Source organism: Poecilia mexicana, unplaced genomic scaffold, assembly GCF_051168715.1.
Source record: "Poecilia mexicana isolate PSO_F unplaced genomic scaffold, ASM5116871v1 scaffold_5, whole genome shotgun sequence".
Classification (NCBI taxonomy): Eukaryota; Metazoa; Chordata; class Actinopteri; order Cyprinodontiformes; family Poeciliidae; genus Poecilia; species Poecilia mexicana.
The window spans coordinates 20,072,025-20,097,156 of NW_028263374.1; the positions used below are offsets into that span (position 1 = coordinate 20,072,025).

Consider the following 25,132-nt stretch of genomic DNA (forward strand, 5'->3'; position numbering starts at 1 on the left):
TCTGTATCTGCAGTTTATTTAAAACTGTGACATGTTCTTGTATTTTGGATCTTACTGTACATTCTCCATTTTATCTGAACTATTGTTGCCATTATTTCTGTGCATCTTTGTGGTTTCCATTTGCATGCCACTTTGCTGCTGGATTTACCCACACAGGGACAAATAAACGATTTTATTATGTTATTCCACTTTTACACCTTGTCTAATTAAGGATATTGTACATGTGTCCATCCTGTTCAAAGTAGAGCTCTCTCTTAGTAACAAAGTGGATGAGTGTGAGTGGGTTTGTGCGTCTCTAACCTGATGAGGCACAAGACCGAGAGACGTGGGAGGCTCGTTCATTCTGTCGTCACTGCTGCTGGCCACTGCATAGCCCCTAAAAATAGAAAATACCCTCAGTAAGCTTATGTGTTTTCATAAATCTTAAACTTTCCCTGAAATAAAGCTTAAAAACACTCAATAAACTCTGAATAACAGAAAATCATTGAGCTCAGAAACTCCAATGGCTGTGGAAGAAAATTATGAAAACATAGAAGAATACTGAATGCATCGTTGATTTCACAAAACCATTGTCTAAATTGTGAGCTTAATCCATTCAAATTCAACTTCAAATATTTAAATGACAGTTCAAAAGTAAAGCAATACACTTTTAAGTGAAGGGATTTCAAAGAAATAAATAAAAAACAGTATTATTTGTAACAGATCTTTGAGACAATTTTCAAACAACTGCTTTCAGAGTTATGTTTGTTTTTTTGTTTGTTTTACAAAGAAAGTCAGATCCAGTGACCAAACATTTGTGTTTTCATATTTACAAACTTCTAAATAAAACTGAACTTTTGAAAAGGCAAAGCAAACGTCTGTGTGTCAGTCGTCCATGAAGATGAGCTATAAGCTGCAAGCAGGGTGCCCTATATAATCCATTACCTGTTTGTTGTTTTTGATTTTTTTTTTTTAAATCATGTTGCCCAGTGACCTTATCGCAATGCAGCGGGGCCCCCTACTGCTCCCAGCCACCAGAAAGGGATATAAAATATTAGTTTTTGGCTGAAATATTTGATTTTGAACAATCCATCAGAACATAAATTAAAAAAGTACACACACAATTGAAACCAGATGTTTACATACACTGTATAAAAATGTCACTGTTAACATAAAATATTACTAACAAATTTTGCTAAATGCCAGGCTTTGCTTATGTTCATCAAAATCAGAAATTTACATACACTAAGTTAACGTTTTAAAAATTTGGTAAGTCTCAGATGATGACGCCATTAAGCATTTGATTGGTTAATTCACAGAGTTTTAGTTAAATGGAGGCCCACTCATGGCTGTATCTTAAGGCAACACCACAAACACACTGCTTCCTTGTGTGACATGAGAAATCAGCAAAAAAAAAAAAATCAAGAAGAGAAATGTGAGCCTCTACAAGTCTGGTTGATCTTTAGGTGCAATTTCAAGATGTGCAAATCAAAATCCAGAACAAAAGCAAAAACAGATTGTCAAGATGCCGTCAGAAGCCTTTAAAAGAGTGTCAATCTGCAAAGTGACAAAAAACCCACACTGGAAGCCCACTCAGCAAGGAAGAAGCTTTTACTCAGAAAGCAACATAGAAAGAAAGCTTGATTACCGTTTGGAAATGAGCTGCAGTAAAAAGAGATACATTTTGAAGAAAGTAAACTTGAAGTGCTTGAAGCTTACAAGCCTAAGAACATCACCTCAGAGCCCCTTCTTCATTGTCAAGTCTCTAGCCGGTTAATATCAGGTCCAGTTCTAGCCAAGATGGGTGTGTTTCCATTGGCCTTGTGTTCCTCACTAAGTGGGCGTGAACGTGGGCAGGAACAACGTGGGGGAAGCGTCTGCGTGTCGTGAATGCGTTCTGTGTCCAGTTGACTATGTAGGCATCCTTCCACCACAACTGATATGATCCAACACTTACGGTCTAGTTGCAGATCTAAAGTGGTGATTGAGATGCTGCTGTTGAAGTAAATCAACAATGCTATATGCTGACAATCATACGACTTGTGAGCAATACCCAGAGTTTGGCTTGTACCACCCCAAAGGGGGTTCTAAAAAACACTCAGCATCTCCAAATATATACAAATCTGGCCGGGCTGATTGGGGAAGATCCAAGCCACACCCATGGAGAAGGAGCTGTGAAGAATGAGATTTCAAATCAATATTGTGGGTTTTTTTTTTTTTTTTTTTTTTTTTTGCTTTGATAGGAACTGGTGTACTTCACAAAATAGAAGGGATCATAAAAGAAGAGCATTGTGTGGACTAAAAGGAAATTCTCCTATGTAAACTGTACGTAAACTTTGAAAAATGCAAGAAAAAAAAACTCTAAAAGTAAGGTTATGTTTCTTTTCAGTCAATTTATGTAAACATCTGGTTTTAACTGTATGGGTGTTCCTCTTTCAGCCCAACATGCTTTTCCATGGTAGCTTTTTGCACTTCTGAGATGTTGGCCAAATACAAAGCAACACATAATTCAAACTTGGCATGAGCACAAAAAGACACTGAGCTTATTTGTGCTTTCAGATCTCAAATGCAGACAGAAGGAACACTTGAGCTTTTGTATGAGCTCCATGACTACGAGTAAACCTAACCAGTTTGAAAAAAACTTTTCTTCATGCGAACAACAATTATCAACATTTCACATTTCACACTGAGTTGACAGTGGTTTTACAAAGTCAGTGTCTGTCAAACTGCTTGAATACCTACGTGCCAATTATGTGCGTCTCGGAACTGAGAAATAAATATGCGCTATTGGGGACTTCTGGGGATAAAAGCACAAAATGAGCGGGTTAAAACGCAACAAAAAGAACATGCATTGAGTGCCAACTTAAAAGAAGTAGATCTTATTGGGAAGACTGAAGCAAGACACCCCTAACAGCAAAGACAGCACAAGAAAACTCATTCTGGTCTTTGCTCTTGAAGCTTTTCATTCTAGAAGGAAAGAGCAGCTGCATAACTGCATACTGTATTTCAAAACACTCTAAGATAAAATAGCCATCCCCTCAGGCCCAGCAAGTGGCCTCTTTAGCACAAACACACACTTGCACAACTCTATTCTTTTACAGAGACACACCAGTGCACATGACTACACACTCGATAGGCAGGAAAGCATCTCCTTCAACGTTTTGCAAAAACGACGAACTAGGTGCAGAAAATATCAAGCAACCACAGATCACAAAGAGAACTTAAGAGTTCACTGAACCTTGGTGTCAAAAGGGGGCAAAAAATGTAAAACAGTAGTGACACAAAATGACTGCAGCGCAGTAAAACATCAACTGTAGCGCTCCTCCATCAATAAGACAACGTCATCAAAGTTCACTTCAAATTCAAACGGCTGCTGGTGCTAAGGGCTGCTTCCTCGGGCAGTAATCTGTGCAATTCCTTGAAAAGTGCGTCATTCACCTCACATTCAGATGTAAAGGATATTAGAAGCAAAAGAACAGATTCTTATTTCTCTGTATCATGGTGTTTAGTGAGAAGATGGAAGAAAAATGCATCCCTCAAATGGGAAGAATGGGATGAAAACCCTCAAGTGAAATTACTGATTTGCTTCATGAATAGAAACAAGAGTAGCCATCTGGGAGCTTCCCAAAGGACAGCTCAGTGAGAGGGTGATCGACCGCTTGATGACAGCATATCAGGACATCATTGACCTGTATCAGGACATCATTGACCTGCACTACAAAGCAGGTTTAATGGCTTACTAAGGAGAAGCTTTGGATGCTGTAGATTTTCTGTATCACAAAGCTGCAGCATAAACTGTTTCGGTCCATCACTGTATACAGCAGGGCAGACTTTGATATAAGATAAAAACCATAAGAAACATAAATATATTGATCATTTCATTTACAAAGACTTGAGAGATATTTACACAAAGCCTTAAACAAAATCAAATAACCCAAAAATAAATGTAACCTGATGAACATTATGAGCCAATGTTTATTCTTCTTTGAAGTCTAAATCTGAACCGCAACAGATTTATTTCTGATTTACACAAATGAGGGCACGAGAACCTGAAACACACAAAGCTGATTGGCTCTAACCACGAACAGCAAGTCAAATTCTGAGAAGTTTTTTGTTTTATCAAAGCATTAAAAATGAGCACTGCCATGGGGCGACTGCAGCTCAGTGGGGAGAGTTGACTTTTTGCAATCAGAAGATTTTGGACTGGAGTTTAGTTTCTCCCTGTCACATGTTGATCTGCCCCTGAGAAAAAGACTTAATCCGAAGTCACCAATCTGTGTATCAGTGTGTAAATGTGTGCACATTAGAAAGTGCAACTAGGTGAAAGTGGCATAGTGTACAGCGCTTTAACTGCATTAACCATTTTTTTCTATCTGTAAACCAACACTATTATGATTTGATATGTATTTTTAGTTCAGAAAACACATATAAGGTCATATGAATGTATAACTAAATAGAGATAATCTTGTAATAATTTAAATTCTAGAATTTACTGATCATCTGTTTTGCGTATCGGCTGATGCTAAAGGTCATTTTTTTAACAAAAATATTTCCATTAGAGAACTAAGTGACCAAGTCACTCAGAATAATGTTGGGGACACGTACCCTTCACTGTGCTGCAGGATGGACACCATCAGCTCCACAGCCAAAGCTCCAGCGATCATGGCAAGGCCTGGTCTGCTGACGGTGCACTGCTGATCCAAGGTCCGATCCCTGGTCGACTATTCGCAAAAAACAGAGAACGAAAACACTAACTCAATCATTTTAAATAAAGCCTGACACATTCAGTGAAATAACAGCACCAGTGGAAATGGCTTTTAAGTAGAAGAAAATCGCCTTTGCATGACGCTCATGTCTGAAAGTACCGAGGGCAAAATCAGGATCACAAGCTGTTGAGACGCATTGGCAGGCGCTGTTGCATTTCCATCTCAGTAGGCTTTTATTGATGCAACCATGTTTTTATAAACGGCACCATTAGCTTGTCCCTCTCATTGACTGCAGGGTCATCTCTCCAGTCAATAGACGGAAAGATGAGCCATTAGTGTCTGCAAAAATTGCACTTTATCAAATAGTAATTGTGCTATAAACGCTGTTGATCAGCAACAGATGGAAAGGAAAACTTGTTAGAGTCCAGAGGCTCGTTTCATTTCCTTATGAAGGCTGATCGGTGTCACTGTAATGAGATATTTGTAATAACAGCCAGAAGTCTACAAAACAAAAGCGACTTGTATCAGCAATACATTATTAACATTTTTTTCCCTATTCATTCCCCAAAACTGAAACTCTTCTACATGTAAATTTCAGTGAAAGCAGCCTGTTGGCTCTAATTCTGATGATAATATTACTATAATCTGTGATTGGGGGGCGGTATTCGTAGAAGTCGAGGCAGAATAAAGCAGGTTTCTAGAAAATGGCTTTGACCTTTCATAACTGATGAACGCAGCTCAAACAATACTCACGTGAAAAGGTAATGAGGGAGGGTAAAAAAAAAAGACAAAAGGGTGAAAAATAAAGGCTGTCAGAGGACAAAAGCAGGATGTGGGTGATGGAAAAAGTAAGATTTTTCTGAAGTGTATAAGTTGAGTTAGGTCCACGTTATGCCAAAACGTTCGTAATAAATGTGTGATTTTTCTTTAAAGCAAGCGGAAACAATTAGATGGGCAAAAAGAAACTCTTATGTAGAAACTGCAAAAAATAATCAGCACTGAAACTAGTTACTGGACTGGATCAGTTTGGTTTAAAAATATTCAATCTGTCTTTTCTGCCCCCAGCAGATTTATAATAGAGTTGTAAAAATAAATAATTATAAATAATTCTCCTAAGTATGTTGCTGCTGGAATACAAAGGGTTATCAGAACGACTGCAATTGTGTTACTTATAACACATGAATGCACTTTGATCGAAATCATTTCACCAGAGCTCTGGCTGTTTGTTTAGGGTTAATGTCCTGCTGGAAGACAAACCTCCATCCAAGTTTTAAGCTTTATGCAGCTTCTAAAAGGCTTTCTTCTGGATTTTCCCTGGAATTATGTCATCTTGCTATAAAACCTGACCACCTCTCCTGGTGGTGGTCCAAGAAAACCACCGCCAGTTGATGCTGCAGTGATGCTGTTTGCATATTCAGGATGAAGCATGTAAACCAAACAATATCAGCAATACTGTTTGGCCTATATGCCATTTTGGTTGTGTTGGTCTATCGCATAAAACTCTAACTGAATACATTGAAGTTTGTGGTTATTACATGACAACATGGGAAAAGATCCAAGAGGTGTGACCAGTTTTCCAAGACACCGTGTGCACTGCTGCAGAATGTGTGTTTTATGAGGTGGTTGTATGGATGTTAAGAGCTTTTCTCACGTCTCCTGGAGCGACAACATCATTGCAGAAGTAGCAGCCCAACTTGTGCCCTGGGATGTTGGAGAACAGAGAGGATCCTGGGACACCGGGTGCAGCTCCGGCCGGAGTGGAAGATGATGAGGAAGCAGAGGAACAGGAAGTAGAGGAGTCCGTAGCCGTGGGAACACTTTGACTGACGGGAGGTTTCTTTAGACCATGCCGCATTACAACGAACGTGTCGAAGCCCAAAGCAGCATTCACCACGAGCTGAGGAGAGAAAGATGATGATGTGGTTATTCAGAAGTCTTTTTTTCATTAAACACAAGAACATTTTACACAAATACCGTGTATTAGAATTTGAAAAAATAGATTAAAAAAAGCTTGTTTCTTATCTATTGAAAACCTTGTGAAAGTCAGGGAAGCATTTGAAAAAAGGATTAGTTGTGTTACTTTTTCTTTGACATATATTGTCCAAGTTGGTAAAAAAAAAAAGTTATTGATGACATATACATATGTTATTTCTGGCTTGTGTGAAAATTCAGTGCCTCATTTGATTTGAAGATGGATGTACTTGGTTGAATCTCTGAGGACAAATAAGCACAATCAAGTTCTGTACAGGCATAATAATAAAAAAAAAAAAAAACATCTGATGACTAACAGATGATTCCTAGGAGGAGTGATAAGGGCAGCCAAACGGAGTCAACATAAATCAATGCATGACATGGCCTTTGGTTTTGCATAATTTCTAGGTAATGCTTCTAATATATTTATTTAATATTAGGAAACAAATTCCAATTTCTGCTCTAATCTGTGGTGCGTGGCGAAAATCAGATCCTTTATTCATCAGAACAATGCAGCTGACAGAGGACATCCTTTATTTCTACTATGACTGCCCACCGATCTGCAGCCTTCACATTTTAAATGTCCTTTTGTTTTCACTCCGGTGTTATGACAGTTCATAATGTCTTGGCCAAAGCTTTGCAATAAGAAAAAAAAAAAACAGATCAATTGTGTAAAAAGATATTGAAATAAATTTTTCTATTTAGTCATTTTCAATCTGCAGATATTTTAGTTTAAACCCGCACAAATTAAAAATTGAAGGCAACCAAAACAACTCTTTGATATAGTGGTCTCTAAGTTTAAGAAAGTCAGCTCTGTCAACTCTAAAGCTTTGCTTACTTCCAAATAATAACAAAAATAATAAATGGATGGTGGTGTGCATGGAATCAGTGACTCAGGACTCTTCTTCACCTCATTAGTTTACTTCTCTAACTTCAACTCAGTCTGTTAACTTCATGAATTTATCATTGCATGAATGCTTTCCGTTTCTGTGCTCTCCAATTTTGACTACAATAATCTGGTTTTTAGTGTCATCTAAAACACAAACACTAGAGAAAAGTAGCATATTAGTCAACTTAGTTAACATAAGCAATGCTTCATAATGTGCACTCCTCTAATATCAAGAGCTGATTTAAAAAAGCAGCCTCATCTCACAAAAGACCCAGTGACTGCTCAGCTGAGCCATCCATTAAAAAAAACTAATCAGCAAAGTAAACACTTCACTGTGCAGCAAAATAGGAGGAGCAACACAAGTTCCTGGCTGTATGCTCAATAGAACTGATTTATGATAGTAAATAATAATAATAGCAGTAATAGTAAATAATAGTAAGAGTCACACTTCGGTGTTAAGTAAATAAAAGCAAAATAATGACTGTCACTGCAACAATTTCCTTTGTTCTTCTAAGATCTCTATCTATATACTGCAAGTAATGGTCACAAACCCTGATTAATTACTGCGTAACTTGATTATAGAAATGCTGCAACCAAACCAGGAAATTACAACGTTGCATTTCGCACAAATTAGAATAGGTTTATTGTCAATCCAAGGTAATTCACACAGGCGTTCACATGTATTTTTCATAGCATGTTCACAACAAGTGGTGTTTTATATTTTAAGAGCCATTGCTGACATACAGCCATTGTAAATTCTTATAGTAAAAGGCTTTCTATACTGTGTAATATGGAAAACCCTTCGTCAGACCTTTGTGCTGTAAACAGCTGTTTCCTGTGACAACGGTGGTGGAAGAGAGCCACCCATCAAATGTACAATACGCACTAATGAGTTAAAAGTGGCCAAAAAGCCTCACAAAGCATTATGATAATTTGCTCAGTGTGCTCCACTGCAGGTGTCCACTTTGACGCTGCGTGTCATTATGTCAGTCATTGTGCGTATGTAAAATGAAAGTGAACTTTAATTGCTCCTGAACTTCAACCCGAAGCCACTGGTGTGAGTTCATTTCACATGCTGTACTGTTCCTTTCTTACCTTTCTCTTGCTGGCAGCTATAACAGTGGGCAGCCAGCGGCTCTCCCTTGTGTCCATGAGCAAAAACACCACATCGTGTTCTGAAATGAGCTTCTCCAGCTGCACCACATCTTTCTGGGCCTGGGAAAGCGTAGCCTGAGAGAAATTCACTGGGTGGCCAGGCATTGGGATGCTCATATTGTAGCCCTCGGCGCTCTGAAAGAGGAAATGAAAGCGGAGGCAACCTTATTAAGCCTTGGATGAAATGACTGCGTGTATAAACAGAGGCCAAGTACGTGATAGCCAACATTAGAGAGTGACTGGTCTGTGGAAATGAGCAGTGAAATAATAATTAGTGGCCTTGTTAGGTTTAGACATACAAGATGAAGTGAAGACTCCTTATAGCATGTCTGCGTGTAAATGCTAGTCTTGTCTTTGGCAAAGCAAGGCAAGGGAAGGAAGTTTTATTTCTATGGCATGTTTCAGTAACAAGTGCTTTAAATGATGAAAACATAAAACAATAATATTTTAAAAGGGATACATTGCAATGAAATAATAAAGTAAAGAAAAGTTAGTCTATGGACTAAAATTTAAGTTTTAGTCCATAAAACGTAAAGCTCCTATTAACTAAGGCTAAAACCCAAAGAAAATGGATTTTTAACCCTAACCCTAAGCCACCATCAGGGGGCTTAGGAACAATCCAGGAACCACAGAGGTTCAAGTTTCTCATAAACTTGAGAACACCAGCATCACCATCCACAGCGGACTCAGGTTTATAATTCAACTGACCAACAATAAGGCAACCAAGAAACGGACTCTTATCCGAACCCAAAGCCTTCAACTGTGTGCTGGGATTATTTGATAATCCTGCCAAAATTGGCATTTCTGGGTGATATTTCTCATCTTTCAATTTAATATCATTGCTTAATATTTCTTAAATCTTCCAAATATTTCACAAGCAATGTCTTCTATTGTTGTAGCGACGCCTCCTTCTTGCCACAGTGGCCGCAAATATTTTTGCACCCATTTTTCAAACACGCTAGTTACAAACGCCAAAACAGCACTCACAATGTGGTTCCGCCTTAATAAATTGCATTATAGATGGTAAGTTAATACATTTGCATCTCCTCCTCCCAGTTTTGCACGTTCTGATTTTCATGAAGGCACCTGTTATTTTGCTGATGCAATCCTGTTTGCGTGTTGTTTATTGATCATGTTTGCTATGAAGTTTGCAAACCGTTTAAAAATCAGGTTCTGTATGAAGATTAAAAGAAAACCACAATAAATTAAATCAAACATGTATCTAATTCTTTTTCATCGTCACTGTAGTTTTTCGTTGTATAATCAATCCACCTGGGGACAAAAGCATCTCAACTAAATCACTACAAGCCCAAATGGCATTGACACCAAATAAGACTGAATGTAAACATCTGACTTCAATTGTAAAAAGAAAAACCAAGAAATGTAGGAATAATGGCCTCCACTCAACAGCTACCTTTTAGAGTTAATTTTTTCATGTGGAAACGTCAGTGCGAGTAGTTTGGCAAATTAGAGCACTCCATAAAGCTTCAATAGTACCACCTACTGCTGTACTTTCAGCCCCCAGTGAACCCTTTCACTGCAATTATCCCTGAGTCTGTTTTTCAGACGTCTTCTGAGGCTTTGGCTTTTTTTTATAGTTTGATTGAAACTAAAAGTTAAAAGAAGTTCCTGCCAAAAGTCAAACAAAGTTGGTCAATTTAGCCCCACTTATTCTTTTTTGATTGCTGAAAATGTTTTCTTTTTATTACACACAAAGCTATATTTTTGACAACCGCAAGGACACAGGAAACCGTTTTAGCTTTTGATTACATGGTTTATCAAACAAAGTAAGAATTATTATGACAAAAAACCTAAGGCACACTAAAATATTCATAAAACCATTTATTGTTTTTTAACCGCGTTATATTCCACATATTTTTGTTATTTTAGACGTGACGATAGGCAATCCACTGTGTTGCTGCAACCAGGAGCAATGCTTCAAATTGTTTATTCTATATTTGTGATTTACTCAAATAAACACCTAAAACATTTCAACCTCTAAACAAAAAATTGATTTTTTTGAGGATTTTTAGCCACTTCTGAAAATTGTGAGTTAAATAAGCCTTGTTATCTATTTTTTCTTGCTCACTCATTTCTCCAAAATGTTTAGAAAAAAGACACATCATTGACTGTTAGGTTGTCTTGTACAAGTCAACAGTTTTGACTGGAAATAAAATCCCAGAGAGAAAAGCCAAGTCGCTGCTTGTTCATTCCGAACTCTGAACTACTACGTCTGGATTCGTCACCATGAAAGAATTGGAAATGTCAAGAGTAATTTCAAATGAAAAACAGAAAAGGGCAAGGATGAGGTGAGATATTTTAATAAGAAGAGCAGCTTTTACTGAATCAGTAGATTTTCCAGGCTTCTCTTAGCACACTTCAAGAGTAGGAGCTGCTAACAAAGTGTTACATTTACATTTAACTTTGACGCAAGTGTTGCTAAGCAGTCGGGTGGTGAGTTCACACTGTACAGATAGTAATCACATTCCAATAACCCCAATAAATATCGCCAGCTTGCAGGCAAGATAGAAAATGAAATTTCAGTGTGGAAAACGCTTATAGCGAAGACTTTATGATGACTCAATATTACAGGATTTCTCCATCAGCCAAATCACAAAATACTGGCAACTCCACCAGCTATCCCGACATTTTTTCACCATAGTCAAAATATAAAACCTGCTGCTCCCTTCGACACCAAGACCTTTTCTGATCCAGATTTTCTCACTTCAATTACTGGAGTTCTGTGCCTTCAGCACCTGATGCTCCCGTATTTGTAGAAAAACAACCCGATGGAAAAAAAAAAATAAAAGGAAAGAAGAAACCCTTAATAAAAAGGGAACACATGGATTCAGCTGCTGTGCCTGTAAACAGGCAGAGTTCTGTCCTTCCTATTCTTTTGCCCAGAAGTAGAGGAAAAAAAGAAAATTAAAAAAAGGACAGAGACAAAGGCTTGGAAATAGACATGATGGGGCGACACCTGCTTGCGTGTGCATTTTACAAAGCACATCACAGGTGACATTATTATCTCAGACCACTGTATCTCATTACTGGCAAAAACAATCGTGACAGTCGTGACTGCAATACAAACGAGCTGCAGGCCAGAGTTCAGCATAATTTCAGACAATCTGTAGACGGATGACGAGACATTCAAATTTGGGAAGATTAAAAACTCAAAGATGATTTTACTTAAAACATTGAGTCTGAATTCACAAAATTAAGAGAATGACAACATTCTTATCTAAACAGATTTTCAGAGTTTTGCTTAATAATCAGAGTATCTAATATCAGAAAAAATACAGCTAATGTTAGGTAACTGACCTACATGTGGTGTTTATGGCTCGTATGCATTAAATTATTTCAGCCACGTGTCAGACGAACACACAAGAACATTTCTGAGGCCAGATAATATATATTACATAATAACAGACAATGGGGCATTAGCCGCCTCATTAGGAACAGTTTACAATCAGCAAAACTTGTAAAATGCACACAGGTGTACAGAGATAATTAAAAATGATAAATATGCACACGGTCCACGCAATTCCAAGAGGCTTAATAATGAGTGAGCTCTATCGCACCCAATCTGAGCCAGTCTTTGAGTTATTGGCTGCCTTTTCATTTGCTAATCCAAAAAAAATCTCTCCCTCAGTGGAGCCAGTCATTAATTACTAAAGTAATGAAACCGGTCCATTAATATGCAGATAAAACGGCTTCTCATTTTCTCCTCATTTTGGACACTTTAGATATGACCGTTCAATAAGGGAGAACTTTAAATTACTACACTATCCAATAATTTGCTCTACGCAACGGAGCCTTTTGTAGAACGAGGCTAAAAAAAAAAGACTTATAATTACTAAAATTAGGAGATGACAAATATTTCCATTTGTTTAAAGATTTTACAAACGCTGACCTTGTATAGTAGGACATAACCCAGACATTACTGTTTGACTCACCACACCCGGAAAGATTTTAGTAAGGCGGTCAACAGCTGCTGTAGCTTTTGATTTCCCTCCTCCGAGGCAGTCTTCGAACTCATACAGTGGCTGTCGAACCGGATTGGAGTACGAGATCTTGGCGTTGTCAACAAACGTGATGTGTCGGACTCCCCAGCCCTAGAGAAGGACAGAGACACACAGTTCATCCTTTAACTACATCAGAAAACAGGACTTTCTGTCAGGCTTCAGTGAACGTTAGACGTGCAGAACATTTCCACATTAAAACTGAATTTGGGTAACTTTTTTGCACCATACCAAGCTCTGTTTGTGTTGACAATAGAGAGGAGAAGAGTCTGAGTTAACTACTGTCAATATCAGTAAAGTGTTTAAAGTGAAGTCATAAGAAGAAGCTATTTAAAGGGAACTTGAGAAATGTCTCTTGTTCATTCAGCAAGAGAGAGCAAAACTTTCAGCAAATAACAGCAAGGCTAGTTGGAGTACAGAAAGGCTGCTGTTTTTAGCCATGTGTACTTTCAACCGCTGATGTGAAATAATTTGAATTTGTCTGTCTTACCATGAGGGTCCGGGCAACATTGCAGCCCAGAGTCCCAGCACCAAGAAGGAGACACTTTGTGTTGACAACTTTGTCCAAGTCTAGAGAAGGAACCAGCCTCCATCTCATTAGCTTAAGGTTCAGGTCCACTGATGACTCTGCAAGTCTGCAGGAAGCAGAATGGAAAAAAAAAAAAAAAATCAAATGCCTTCAGATTATGATTACACTTTGAAAAGTTGAACAGAATCAATATTACAAGCATTTTATGCACATTAAACACTATATCCTACTTTCAATCATTACAACAGACCCATTTTTTTTCAACCCCAAAGAAAAAAACATATCCAGACAAGCATATGTTTAAAAACATATGTGGGCTCAGGGACTCTTGATGAAGAGTTTAATCAAGTCCATTATTATGGGAAAAGATGGTAATATCACCTAACTCAAGAATATTAATGAACTGGAGGTCTTTCCCTAAGATTATATTATATGGAGAGGGTGTTGAAAAGATTTTGGTGCATTGTCAGTAGCAATAGACAGTACCAGTTTTCCAAAGGTTTTACCTTTTAGGATCCATGCATTCACTCAGGTTGACCATCCGTGGTCCCATTGCTCCCTTTGGATTTTTCTCCCATCCAACACTTTTAAGACACACTAGGATAATAACAAGCAACACTTTTAAAAACAAATTTAGCCAAATAGTGCAATCAATTTTCGTAATCGATGAAAATAATGCATTAAAATTCATTTTAGGACTTTTAACATTGAAGATTGATTTATCCTATTAAACTGTTGGACACCAAAATGTAATGATGTGGTAATTTGTTGTTCTCTGCAGCCCCCTTCATCATACTTAGTGCACATTGCTCCTTATTTACTGCAATTGTTGCTATGGTGCTATGTGCTGTAGTGTAAAATAAGCAAATGGATTAATTGAAATGGGAAGCAGTGACATTACTTAATCTTTATCTTCAATCAGCTTTCTTGAATATAATTAGAGCAATGTATGTGACTTTTTTATTCTTTATTTCATGATTTATATGACAGCAACGTCTATTCTCATGCATATTTAAAAAAATCTGAACAAGGTGGATTGGTTTATCTTTTCAAAACGCCACCAAATATGCCGACGTACTCAGAACAGTTCAATTTATTTTGGTTGCTTGAACACATTCACAGTGACTTAATTAAAAGCTGTGAAGTGCTGACGGAAAAGGGTGAGGAAAACAAAGACGCCTCGTTGAAACCTAACATAAACCTTTTCCAGATCACAGAGCAACTCCTCTTCCAATGCCGCCATTACCATTTAAATTGTTTTCATTCCTAATTCGGCAGACAAAAGGATAACAGAAACGCTTTGTGAGATTAGATTGAAATGAGTAGTCTCTCAGAGGAATGAGAACCAAAACTTAAACTGCATCAGCAGCAAAGAGATAAGTTCACACCTGGCATGGACAGAGTTATGCGTTAAAAAAAAAAAAAAGGTGCGTTTGTGAAGATGCAAAGACATGTGAGAAGACAAATAGAGGTGGGCAAATACATTAGCATTACCTGAGTTATTGGGAAGCTCAGGTAGCTTGACTTGGAAGAGGACACTGTGCTGGATGGAGCGGTTTCCCTGCAGAGTTCGGTCTCTGAAACACAGCACTTCCACCACGTCCAGTTTAGAGCCCCTGACACACACAAGAACATCACTCATTCATTAAAGAGCTAAATGAAAGTTAACCCTTATTGCCTGTCTCACTATTTGTGCAAAACCAACACAGACGCTGCACTATTTTTTATGAAGTAGTTCAAAATGTTTTGGATTGCTGAGTAAAAACCAAACAGGCAAATAGTAGAGACATCGCAGCTACTTCTTAACAATTAATCATAGTTTTTGTTTGACAGTGTAGTCATGCATGGGAATGTTTTGATAAAACAATGACTCCCTCTGACTGCATGGAAACTACAACTAGGTTTTTACATGATGAGGCTAAACTCGATGGGAATTTCTGCTTTAAGCAATAAAAAACCTTTTCAAACAAAAGATTTAGTGATAAAAAAAAAACTAAGCCAAGCAATAAAAAAACCCATGTTGACAATTAACTACACACTGGGCATAAAAACCAGCAGTTTTACTTGTTGTTGTTTATGGATTTTTATGCCATTACCAGTTTGTTATAATTCGAGTTGCTAAACTCTGCAATTATGATTTGAATTAACTCATTTCCTCTTGTGTTTAAAAGCTCTAAGAAAGATAAATAAAGCAGAGTTTAAGCTGATTTGGTCAGACAAACTGAATATCACTTTACCCTGCTTTTCTTCCCTGCAATATTTCGTTCCAATACAAACACTGGTATCACCCTAAGTTTTTGGTCCAGGTTTATAAAAATGACTCACATTTAAATGTTTCTCAGGTCTCTCTATGATTGACAGAGGAACGGCCAAATGAATCATCTTGAGCAGAAATAGAAACGTGCAGGCATTATAACATTACTGGGACCTTTGTAGGTCAGCCACCTGTGACTACTGATATTCGGGTTCAACTAATTCATCTCGGCCACCTGTGAAACAGATTTCAGCAGCCTCACAAACTGGTGCCAACACCTTCAGGAGGACATCTGTGACTGGAGGAGGACAGCCTTTAAAATACTGCTTTTATTCTACCAAGGAGGAAAACCAAATACAAAATGCTCAATGCTTTAAAAATGTCTTGCACATATTGTTTGCTCATTTTTGAACCTGATGTACTCCTCAACACAGTAACATCTGAAGATAATGAGTGATTTTTCTGTTGCACAGCTGCAGGTAGTAAAACACAAAAAGTTAAAGTGTAATGGTTTGTCCTTGTAAGAGAGATTCAGTAAATAAGAATAAGTTAAAAGTTTCTCATTTAAAAAAAAAAAAATAATGAACGTAATCTGTTGAAATATGATGCAAAAATTATTTGATCTTGAATAAACTTATTATCAGAATGAAGAATAAGCATAATAACTCTGCACTTGGGCAAAGTTATAATATTTTGAAAAAATATTTTGTTCAATTATTTCTACAATTTCACATTATTCAGCATGGCTCCAGGCAAAGCCAGCGGCCCAGCAGGCTTCTGCTCGAAAGAAGTAAAGTTTTTGAGTGGTCTAATCAAAGTCCTTTGACAATAAACAACTGCTCTTTGTTACAGCTATTTTTTTACAGCACTGCAACACCTGCAGATTGCTTCAAGAATTTTCCCTCAACTGTGATCAGCTGTTTGTGTTTTAAAATAGAAAAAAAAAAAAAAAAATATATATATATATATATATATATATATATATATATATATATATATATATATATATACATATATATATATATGAAGTAAAAATTTCTTCTTTAATTGATGCTGTTTTTAGAAGCTATAGCACAAAGTATGATTTGTGATTTACACAGAAAAAAAAACACCTTCCAAAACATTCATCATTATTTTTAGAAAATGACGTGTTATAAACAGATTAATGGGAGAAACATTAATTCTGCTGTCAATATCAGTCCCACTGATACCACAAAGTAATGTTGCTCAATTAATATAGAGCACCACAAAGCACCTTTAATCTTGAGTGGCTCTACAAAGTGCTTTACCCGCCATTAGACGCAGTCTCAGGTAACATACATGAGTCCCAAGAGGTCGAGATTTAAACTACCCACTCCGCTGTAAGTGAATAATCCACTCGGCTACCTGAGTCACTACCATGCCATGTTTTCAAAATAGATCCTTTGAAACTGTTAATTAATTTTCTCGCAGTCCACATCAGTGGGTAGATGCAGCCTTTAATTTTTATGTTTCAGAAGTTCTTTGAAGTCTGTTTTATACATTGCGAATTCATTCATCTTATTGCTTAAAAAATTCCACCTTAAACTTTGAGACGTTCAGACAGACTTTCTTACAGTTAGTTGTATAATAAGAGCAAAGTTTCTGTTTGTGATATAGTAGATATAAAGATACAGTTACTTCTCTGGACACCTGCACTACCTCCTCCCTGATCTTTGTGTAAATATTTGATCCTTCTCTACCCAGAACTCATGTGCTACATGTCTGGCACAAATTAAACAACCTGCACCGACTTCCCTAAGGATTGCTAAGAATTTTATCCTCTGAACATTTCCTAAAATGTTCAATCAAAAATATTTTTTTACAACAACTCTGCTTGAAATCTGTGCTGCACTATTTTATTAAATCTGAAGAGTATCCAGCAGCTTTTCAATCAAGATGTGCTATAAATAGAAGTGAAAGTCAGGAATCATGGTTAATTGAAATATCTTGTCAAGCACATCAAACGTTTCATCATGCACTAGTACTTGTTGAAATTCACTGTTTCACCATGACTGTTTCAGCACACATTATTTAGAAGATTTCCTCATCTTTTCTCTGCAGGAACACATGCAAACACAGACTCGCACACAAACGTTTTGTTTACCACTGCTTGGCCAAGAGGACCAGGAGGTTTCTCAGAGGCCAGCCCGGATGTTGAGACAGCGTACACGGATCGTAGACGCCCACAGTCACCTGGAAAAATCAAAGAGGAGTGATTAGTCTCCCAGATGACTGTGCATCTCTGTATCTGATTTTGAGAAATAAAATGACAAAAAAAAAACATTCCCTTTTGAAAACGGTTTCAAATGTCATTTGATGGCCCTATGAATACCGCACAAAATGCCTTAAAAACTCTTTAAATCAATACTAATCATAAGAAATAAGTGCTATACATTTGTCTTAGAAAACATTTCAGAAATAAATTCATGACTGGATTTGCATAATATAATGTTTTTACAAAAATACCTTCTTAGTATCAGTAAAAAATGCCTCCCAGTCCTCAAGTAGAGCCATGTGAACAGCGTCATCAGTGTATTTCATCAGGAAAAAAGGTACTGCAGTGATCCCTCTCTTTATGCACAGGCTGTCATAGGCCTCCTGCAGGGCTGAGATCTGACAGAGAAATTATAGCACAAGAGTTAAATGTTTACATGTTGTCAACAGATACATCTGGCTTTTTACAAAATACAGCATGATTACTGGCTAAATTTACTTTTATATGTAAAAAGATAGCAATTTGCCAAGTACACCAAGACCCAATTAAAACAGATTTCCTAAACTGCCACTACCATATTTAATTGTTCAGAAATTGTCATGCAAATAAATATTAAAACATTCAATATTTTCAAGCCATTTATCAGCTAAAACATTAATAACTACCAACAAGAGTTAGGACATGTTCCCTTCCTTAAAAAAAGACATCTGTCATCTCTGATTGGTTGGATACAGACGCATGCTCATATGCAACTTATTTCTCTGCTAAAAAAAAATTCAAAGTAATATTCTGTGAGCTTAGAAGTTAATACATGCCAAAACATTAAAATACCTGCTACTAAGCCTCAAATATATCGCCTTCACCCTATTGGCGTTTGCAGAAAAATTAGATTTTGGAAGGCAAAACTTGTTGCCTAAATCTGTTTATTTCAAACAAGATAATATTTTGCATGACATTGTAATATCCAGTGTGTGACACATTGCAGTAGATGCCCACACCTGACACAGATTACAATAAGAACTACAAGTGAAATAATCATCACAATGACTTTTTAATATTGTGCAATATTTTTTATATTACCAAACCATGTAATTTTCCAATGGCAAAACATAGTGGGGGGGGGGAAGCTGTTAAACCTGTGTGTTTGATTTAAAAACAGAAAATCAAAGTTCAAAGTCAGAAAACAATCTGATATCTGTCAAAGTTTGGGGTCTGACTTGGAAAGTAGGAGGTAACTGAATCACCAAATTCCTAAACCGAATATGACTGCTGCTTTAAAACCTATGAGCTACAGAAATAAAAAGCTTAATTTTGACAGTTTAAATCATACTGAAACAGTAAAACACTTGTACAATCTCAAATCTTGAATCCTGACAAATACTTTTTATGACTTTCATTGCTAGCAGTAGTCCGCCTAACTACTGAGAAAAATTTCACTGGTTTTCCCAAATGCAAGTAACACATGCTCAGCACTGGGTGTGGTATCATTCTCTGTCTAATTGCAAAGAAGATGCTTAAAATATATTTCACAATAGAGTATTTAGAACTGTTAGAGATATTTTTTTTTTTCCAATTTGAACACAAATTTATCCTAAAAGTTAACTTTTTAGAAAAGGAGAAATACTTGCGCTACATCATAACTTAAAATAAGAAATGTAAGATCTTTCATTCAGTGAATAATAATTAAAAACGCCAACCTGTTTTGGAGAGAAAACTTCCTCTAGGATAACAGGCGGCTGAATAATTTTTAATGCTTCTGGGAAACAAAGTGCAGGGAAACAGAACCAGTAGTAGAAATGGTATTTCTTGAGGTCCTGCAAAGAGATGTCAGATGGACATCAAAATTATAAAGATGTCCATGTCAAAAAACAAAAAAAAGAAAATCACAGGATACATGAAAATAAAAAATGTATATGGTTATTTATAAAAACATACTGCAAAGGTCAGGAGAATGAATCTGCAGAGGACAGAAGGGTTCTTCAGTGCAGCTCCAGACTGTATGGCCTCCCATATCTACACAGGAAACAATTTCTCAATCTTCTTTTTTTTTTCTGTGCCCAGCTCAACTTTGTGACCATCTCTAACATGTGTTTCACAGACGTCAAATCCACATGAATGCATTTGAAAGCATATTTGTGTTTGTGAAAATTCCTTAAGGACACCCTTTACCTCTTTGGCCTCTTTCTCCAGCAGAGCCTTTTTATCAGCAGCCTTAAAGGCATCGAGTGTGTTGGTGTTATACAGCATACCAAGAGCTGGACAACAACGAGCCGGAGTCGGACCATCACTAACAACAAGAAGAAATGATTAATCTCTAAATTAAATTGTTGAAATAAAAGAAAGTGATCAGAAAGCAAAGAACATGTCAACAATACAGGACTCTCACTTTATGCTCAGTTCGAGAAAATTAAGTCATGTCAGACCTTTTGAGGTAAGTGTGTTGCTTTTGATGTGTCACCATTTTGAAGAGTGCATGGGTACGGGGATCAAGAGTGGGTAATTCACAGTGTTCTGCTGCGTCAGATAGGAGTAATTACTTTTGTCATGACCTTTTCTTTTTGTTTTTTATAGCACAGATCAGGTGACACCTGGTAAAGAAATTGTATTGTTCTGAGTGCCACCAAGTGGCCAAGTAATTATAAGGTAAATTAAATTTATCAAACAGAAAGTGAAGTACAGCGACTATAATGTGTCCTTAGATATCGTATCCCTTTTGTTACTTTTCCAAATCAGTCATAAATCAATTATTGATAAATGAACCAGCTCTATGACAACTGAACGAGCTCTAAGAAGTTGAAAACAGGTATGCACACCAATAGCTCATGTTGAAATATTTTATGTGCTTTAAAATGATCTGAGCAAACACAGTTTTAATGTTTCAAGAACTAAGACAAAAGGTAAACAAACCCATTCTTTCCCCTTTTCTTGTATGAAAAACATACATTGACAGAGCACTGAGTATAAACACAGTCTTGCGTTATAGTGTAGTATTATTCCATCAGCGTAATGCATTAACACATTCAACCTTGTGTGTATTCTTGGATCTTTCTCCTCTCCTCTCTCGACCCCATTTGTGCTTTGACGGGTTACAGGTGAGCCCAACTCATTGGCTGAGAGCGTCAGTGCGTTTCTGTGTGTGTTTAATGAGGTTTGTTTCAGGCGTCTGATTAGTTCCTGCCTTCTCATGTGTGATTTGAACACTCATTTTCCTTCAGCACCTGCATGCTATTCTTCTCTCCATCTCCAGTTTCCCACTCGAAGCGCTGTTGTGAATCGAGTGGAGGAGAGTGTTGTTCCCTAAAGTGACAACCCAGATTCGGTGAGGATGGGCAGCATTGCTGTTCAATCATTTTTCTGAACCGCTATACCAAATAAGGACTTTTGTTTGGTTCTTTTGTTTGTCATTCTCCTCATAACTTTGAAAGAGTATAAATTACTAACGCCCCACAGCATTTTATTGGTGCGAAAAGCTCATGCAGCTTGATGAAAACCCAGAGGACGGTCTGTTTGGCCACATGTGACTAGTGTAGAAGGTGTGTCGAGTCCCACTACACATGGAGACACTTGAATCACCCAGTATGACAGCCAAGAGGCTTCCTTTAGCCGATAAGGAGGTGAAGGTGAAACACAGCTACTTGGAATGAGAGGAAAAGCACCAGCATCTGCAGACTGGAACATGTGGCACTTGTTCAATCTATTTTTAAACTACAAGTAAACTGACTGACAGTTCTGGACCTCAGGCGATAAACTTCCTGTTCTAAGCTAACCAATAAATACATTTAGAATCTTGTAGCAATGCAAATTAACAGAGAAAGTGCAGCAAGCGTGTCAACAAGACCTGGGATTCTGATGGCGACTCATGGGAGCTGCAAGAAGAGAGTCTCATTTTCAAGAAAAGCCATTGTTTCATCAAGGTCAAGACTGTTTCTATATAACAAGTAATACTTGGTACAATTTTAAGTCCAGATATTCCATCCATACAAGTGCCACTGCTTGGTTCCCCGATAAAAAACAATATCTGTGCAATAATAATGTAGAATGCAAGAGATAAATTATGTTTTTATTGCTAATGTTGAGGTCTCCAGTTTAAATATGCATCAATTTGCCCTTAAAGTCTAATATTTTTTTTTTCTAAAATGCTCACCAGTGGTATAAACAGGTTTTGATCAACACTGTTTTATTGTATAGGTGGAATGTGAACATCCACGCCAGTCTCAAGTCTTTTACAGTCCCTAATAGGTTTCCTTTCAAAATTACCTCCATCTTTCTTACGATCACTGCTGACTCACTTCATGGACTGTGCATAAATAAGGCACCCCCACAACATGATGGTGCCATGATAATGTTTCACCATGGGAAGGGTGTGTGTAAGATGAGGTACACTGTTCGTTCATATTTTTTCACACAATGAGTTTGCATGTAGTGCCTGATCAGAGAACCTTCTTCCACATGTTTGATGTGTTCTCTGTACAAATGGATCATCTTAAAGCTTTCTTTCAAAGCTGGCATTCTGCTTAGCTTTTCATCTCTTCCATTTAGAGGATTGTAATTGACTTGATACAACTGGTTCACAAGAATAAAAACTCAAAAATAAAATAATTTCAATTGTATATCATTAAGATCGTATTTCCTCATTTTGTCCTTTTTAATTTGTGTTAGCCAAATAGCAAGATTTAATGCATTCACCATTGTGATACCACTTTAAATTAATGCATTTGATGTAATAAAAATGCAATATCAACAAAATAACTACCTCATATTGTTTAAAAAAAAACTACAAAAAAAGTGTATTACTTACACATCAAAGGCGCTGAACTCTAAAGTCAGACGAGTGGGCAAGCCGACAGGGTCACCTGTCAGGTTTAATACAGATCAAAAACTGATGAACTGTTCACTGGGTGTTTCAGTGAATAAATAGTCTTTCCTTGTTAATGTCCCAGGATGTAACATTCCCACTCACCATTATAATAGTATCCTTTGATGCACTTGGGGCTCTCGTCCAGTCTGTAATCATTGAGCTTCTTCTGGGTGAGCTGGTGCCAGAAGCCTGCCTCCAACGCGCTGCTGAAGGGTGCAAACTGCAGCTTGAGGTCTTCAGAGGATAATGATGCTCCACTGATGTGAGATGCCATCAGGACTTCAATGACAAATTTCTACAAACACTAAACTGAAGGAAAAGGGAGCAATACTTATTAAGAACAAAGAGCGATAAAACTATATTGACAATCATGTCTTTGACCAACATGATTTATTCATTTACACATAAAATCATTATTGCTGCCACTGTAGCCGTATAAGCAGGAACACTTCTGCATTTATTGTTTGTTTTGCAGATGAATTGTTAGAAATTGGAATACCAGTAGTGGGATTAATATAATCCTCAGCTACTGCCAAATACAAAATTATTCATTTTAGCAAGAGTTATTTACCTCAGGTGCTTTGACATAAAACCAAAAAAAGGAAACAAACGGGATAAACATAATACACAAATAAAACTTTACAGTTTTAAAAAGGAAATCTTTGTTCAGACATTTTTTCTGTACCTCATACACACAAATGCAATTTTCTGAGTTCACTTTAAGTATCGCAGCCATTCAGATATAATTTATTATTAATTGTTAATCACCTTATCGCAATAAAATTTTTATTTTGCATTTTTGTAAATCTTGGGTCTGAGAGGGTTACTAATAAATTAAATATAATACTTCCTGGTAAATGTCTATGTTTTTCCCCAAGAGGTGATCTTAAGTTTCAAATGGCAACTTTTCTAATTAGCTTTTGTTTTAAAATAAAATTACAGTTTGACATAAATTATTCTAAATTATAATTATTAAAAAATGCCTTTTGTAATCTTTTTTTTCTTGTAGTTTTGAACACACATCTTTTAACAGGCCAGTTTTTGACAGACCGACCCTGTGTAACACTGACAATGAACAGATGCTGTTCCATTTCATGGAAAAGCTTTTTCTCAACCAGATTTGTCCTGATTTCCCTTGCACAACACACCGGGCCTTGACATATTTCAGGTTTATGTCGAAAGTTGTCAGAACGTATGACTTTGACCAATCAGTCATCCACAGTATTTCCAGTGGAAAGTTTTGTGTCACGATAAGTTACTAGCTTCACTGTTTGAGTCTCAGCTGATGTAAAACAGAGAGATCATCAGAGTGAGCCATGTTGGGAAACAAACGCTAACAAAGATGAGGGGAAATCTCATTACAATATGGTTCTGCAACAGTAGAGGAAGAAACAGATGGGAGAACACAATAAAAGTTATGTCAGTCAAACTGCGACACAACAGTTTCCTAGTCTTTGAAGGAAACAAGCCCAATATGCTGACATCCTATTTCAGAACCTGTCAAAACGACCTATAGTTCATTTTCTGATACCAGATAGTCTTACTGTGAAATGGGGTACACTGAAGTCACTGTTTGTGACTGCAAATGGCTTGAAACTGGGTTAAACTTCCAGCATATGGAAATGGACATTCAGATTCCCTTTCAAAAATTAGTTAATATTTATAAGGAGGGTAAAGGTTTTAGTCTCTAAATTTGCAAAGAAGGCAGGAATACACTCCTCAATATCTGCAGGTCTGACTGGTGGTGGTTCTATACTCCACACATTTAATTATTTTATTTGCAAAACAAAAAAAAAGTCTTGTACTTTTTCACTTCACAATTTGTGTTGTGTGGCGTAAAAATTGTTGTGACTGGACAAAATATATTTTCCCTAAGCATATACTTTTTAAGGCTTTCCTTAATGAAGATAACTGCATCTTAAGCAGCTTACACGTGACTCATATACAATGAGATACAAAGAGTTACTTTTCGAGAAAGCACACAAATAACACAAACCAGACGATTCGGATTAGTTTTATCCACGAAAGATACATTTTAAAAAACAAAATTCCTCCAGTGTTTCTGTACTCACCCTCAGCTGCTACTTCCTGTTTCAGATGGTCACGTGAACGCAGGATTTGTCAATAAAGCGGTGCAGTGTGGGTAAAAGCAGCGCGTCACTTTTAGCTTAGCTGTTTGCGGCTTCCTCGGTGTTTTACGGCGCAAGAACCATGGAGTAAAAGACGAAGAACCAGAACAAGAACAAGAACACGCAAACGACGAAGCAAGAGAAAACAGACAGAAATCTGTAGGCGCCGTTTCTTTTCATCTCGGACGGAGAGATGAAGTGATAACAGAGGCTGCTAAAACACACTCAGTTGGTGGTATAAGCCCTACTGTTTAGTCTCAGCAGGCAAAGCCTCACAAAAACACATCAGTTATGAAACAGGATCTCTATTTTACTTTGAGGAAAATGCAGAAATATATATATATGAATCTTATTTTCACCTGTGCAGTCACCAGAAAGTAAGAGATCCGATTCAGACAGAGGGGGGC

At 37.1% G+C, this 25,132-nt stretch overlaps 1 protein-coding gene across 4 annotated transcripts in view; it reads right to left on the bottom strand.

Annotated features, from left to right (window-relative positions):
- Positions 1-25,132, bottom strand: part of atg7 (ATG7 autophagy related 7 homolog (S. cerevisiae)) — a 69,320-nt gene extending 44,188 nt beyond the window's left edge. For 2 of the 4 annotated variants that reach the window (XR_015762874.1, XM_088005716.1), the window contains exons 1-16: positions 24,669-25,097; positions 22,699-22,905; positions 22,537-22,591; positions 19,908-20,025; positions 19,674-19,751; positions 19,436-19,552; positions 17,990-18,136; positions 17,628-17,716; positions 14,743-14,864; positions 13,755-13,845; positions 13,210-13,354; positions 12,654-12,812; positions 8,641-8,835; positions 6,337-6,582; positions 4,585-4,700; positions 301-376 (exon numbers count right to left, since the gene is read on the bottom strand). Coding sequence is in view for 3 of the 4 variants with exons in the window: in XM_088005716.1 (XP_087861842.1) it covers positions 301-376; positions 4,585-4,700; positions 6,337-6,582; positions 8,641-8,835; positions 12,654-12,812; positions 13,210-13,354; positions 13,755-13,845; positions 14,743-14,864; positions 17,628-17,716; positions 17,990-18,136; positions 19,436-19,552; positions 19,674-19,751; positions 19,908-20,025; positions 22,537-22,591; positions 22,699-22,870 (1,926 nt within the window). In the remaining variant the exon portion in view is untranslated. Of the gene's footprint in view, positions 1-300; positions 377-4,584; positions 4,701-6,336; positions 6,583-8,640; positions 8,836-12,653; positions 12,813-13,209; positions 13,355-13,754; positions 13,846-14,742; positions 14,865-17,627; positions 17,717-17,989; positions 18,137-19,435; positions 19,553-19,673; positions 19,752-19,907; positions 20,026-22,536; positions 22,592-22,698; positions 22,906-24,668 lie in introns of all 4 variants that reach the window. The other 2 variants (XM_088005715.1, XM_088005714.1) reach the window with 2 other exon arrangements.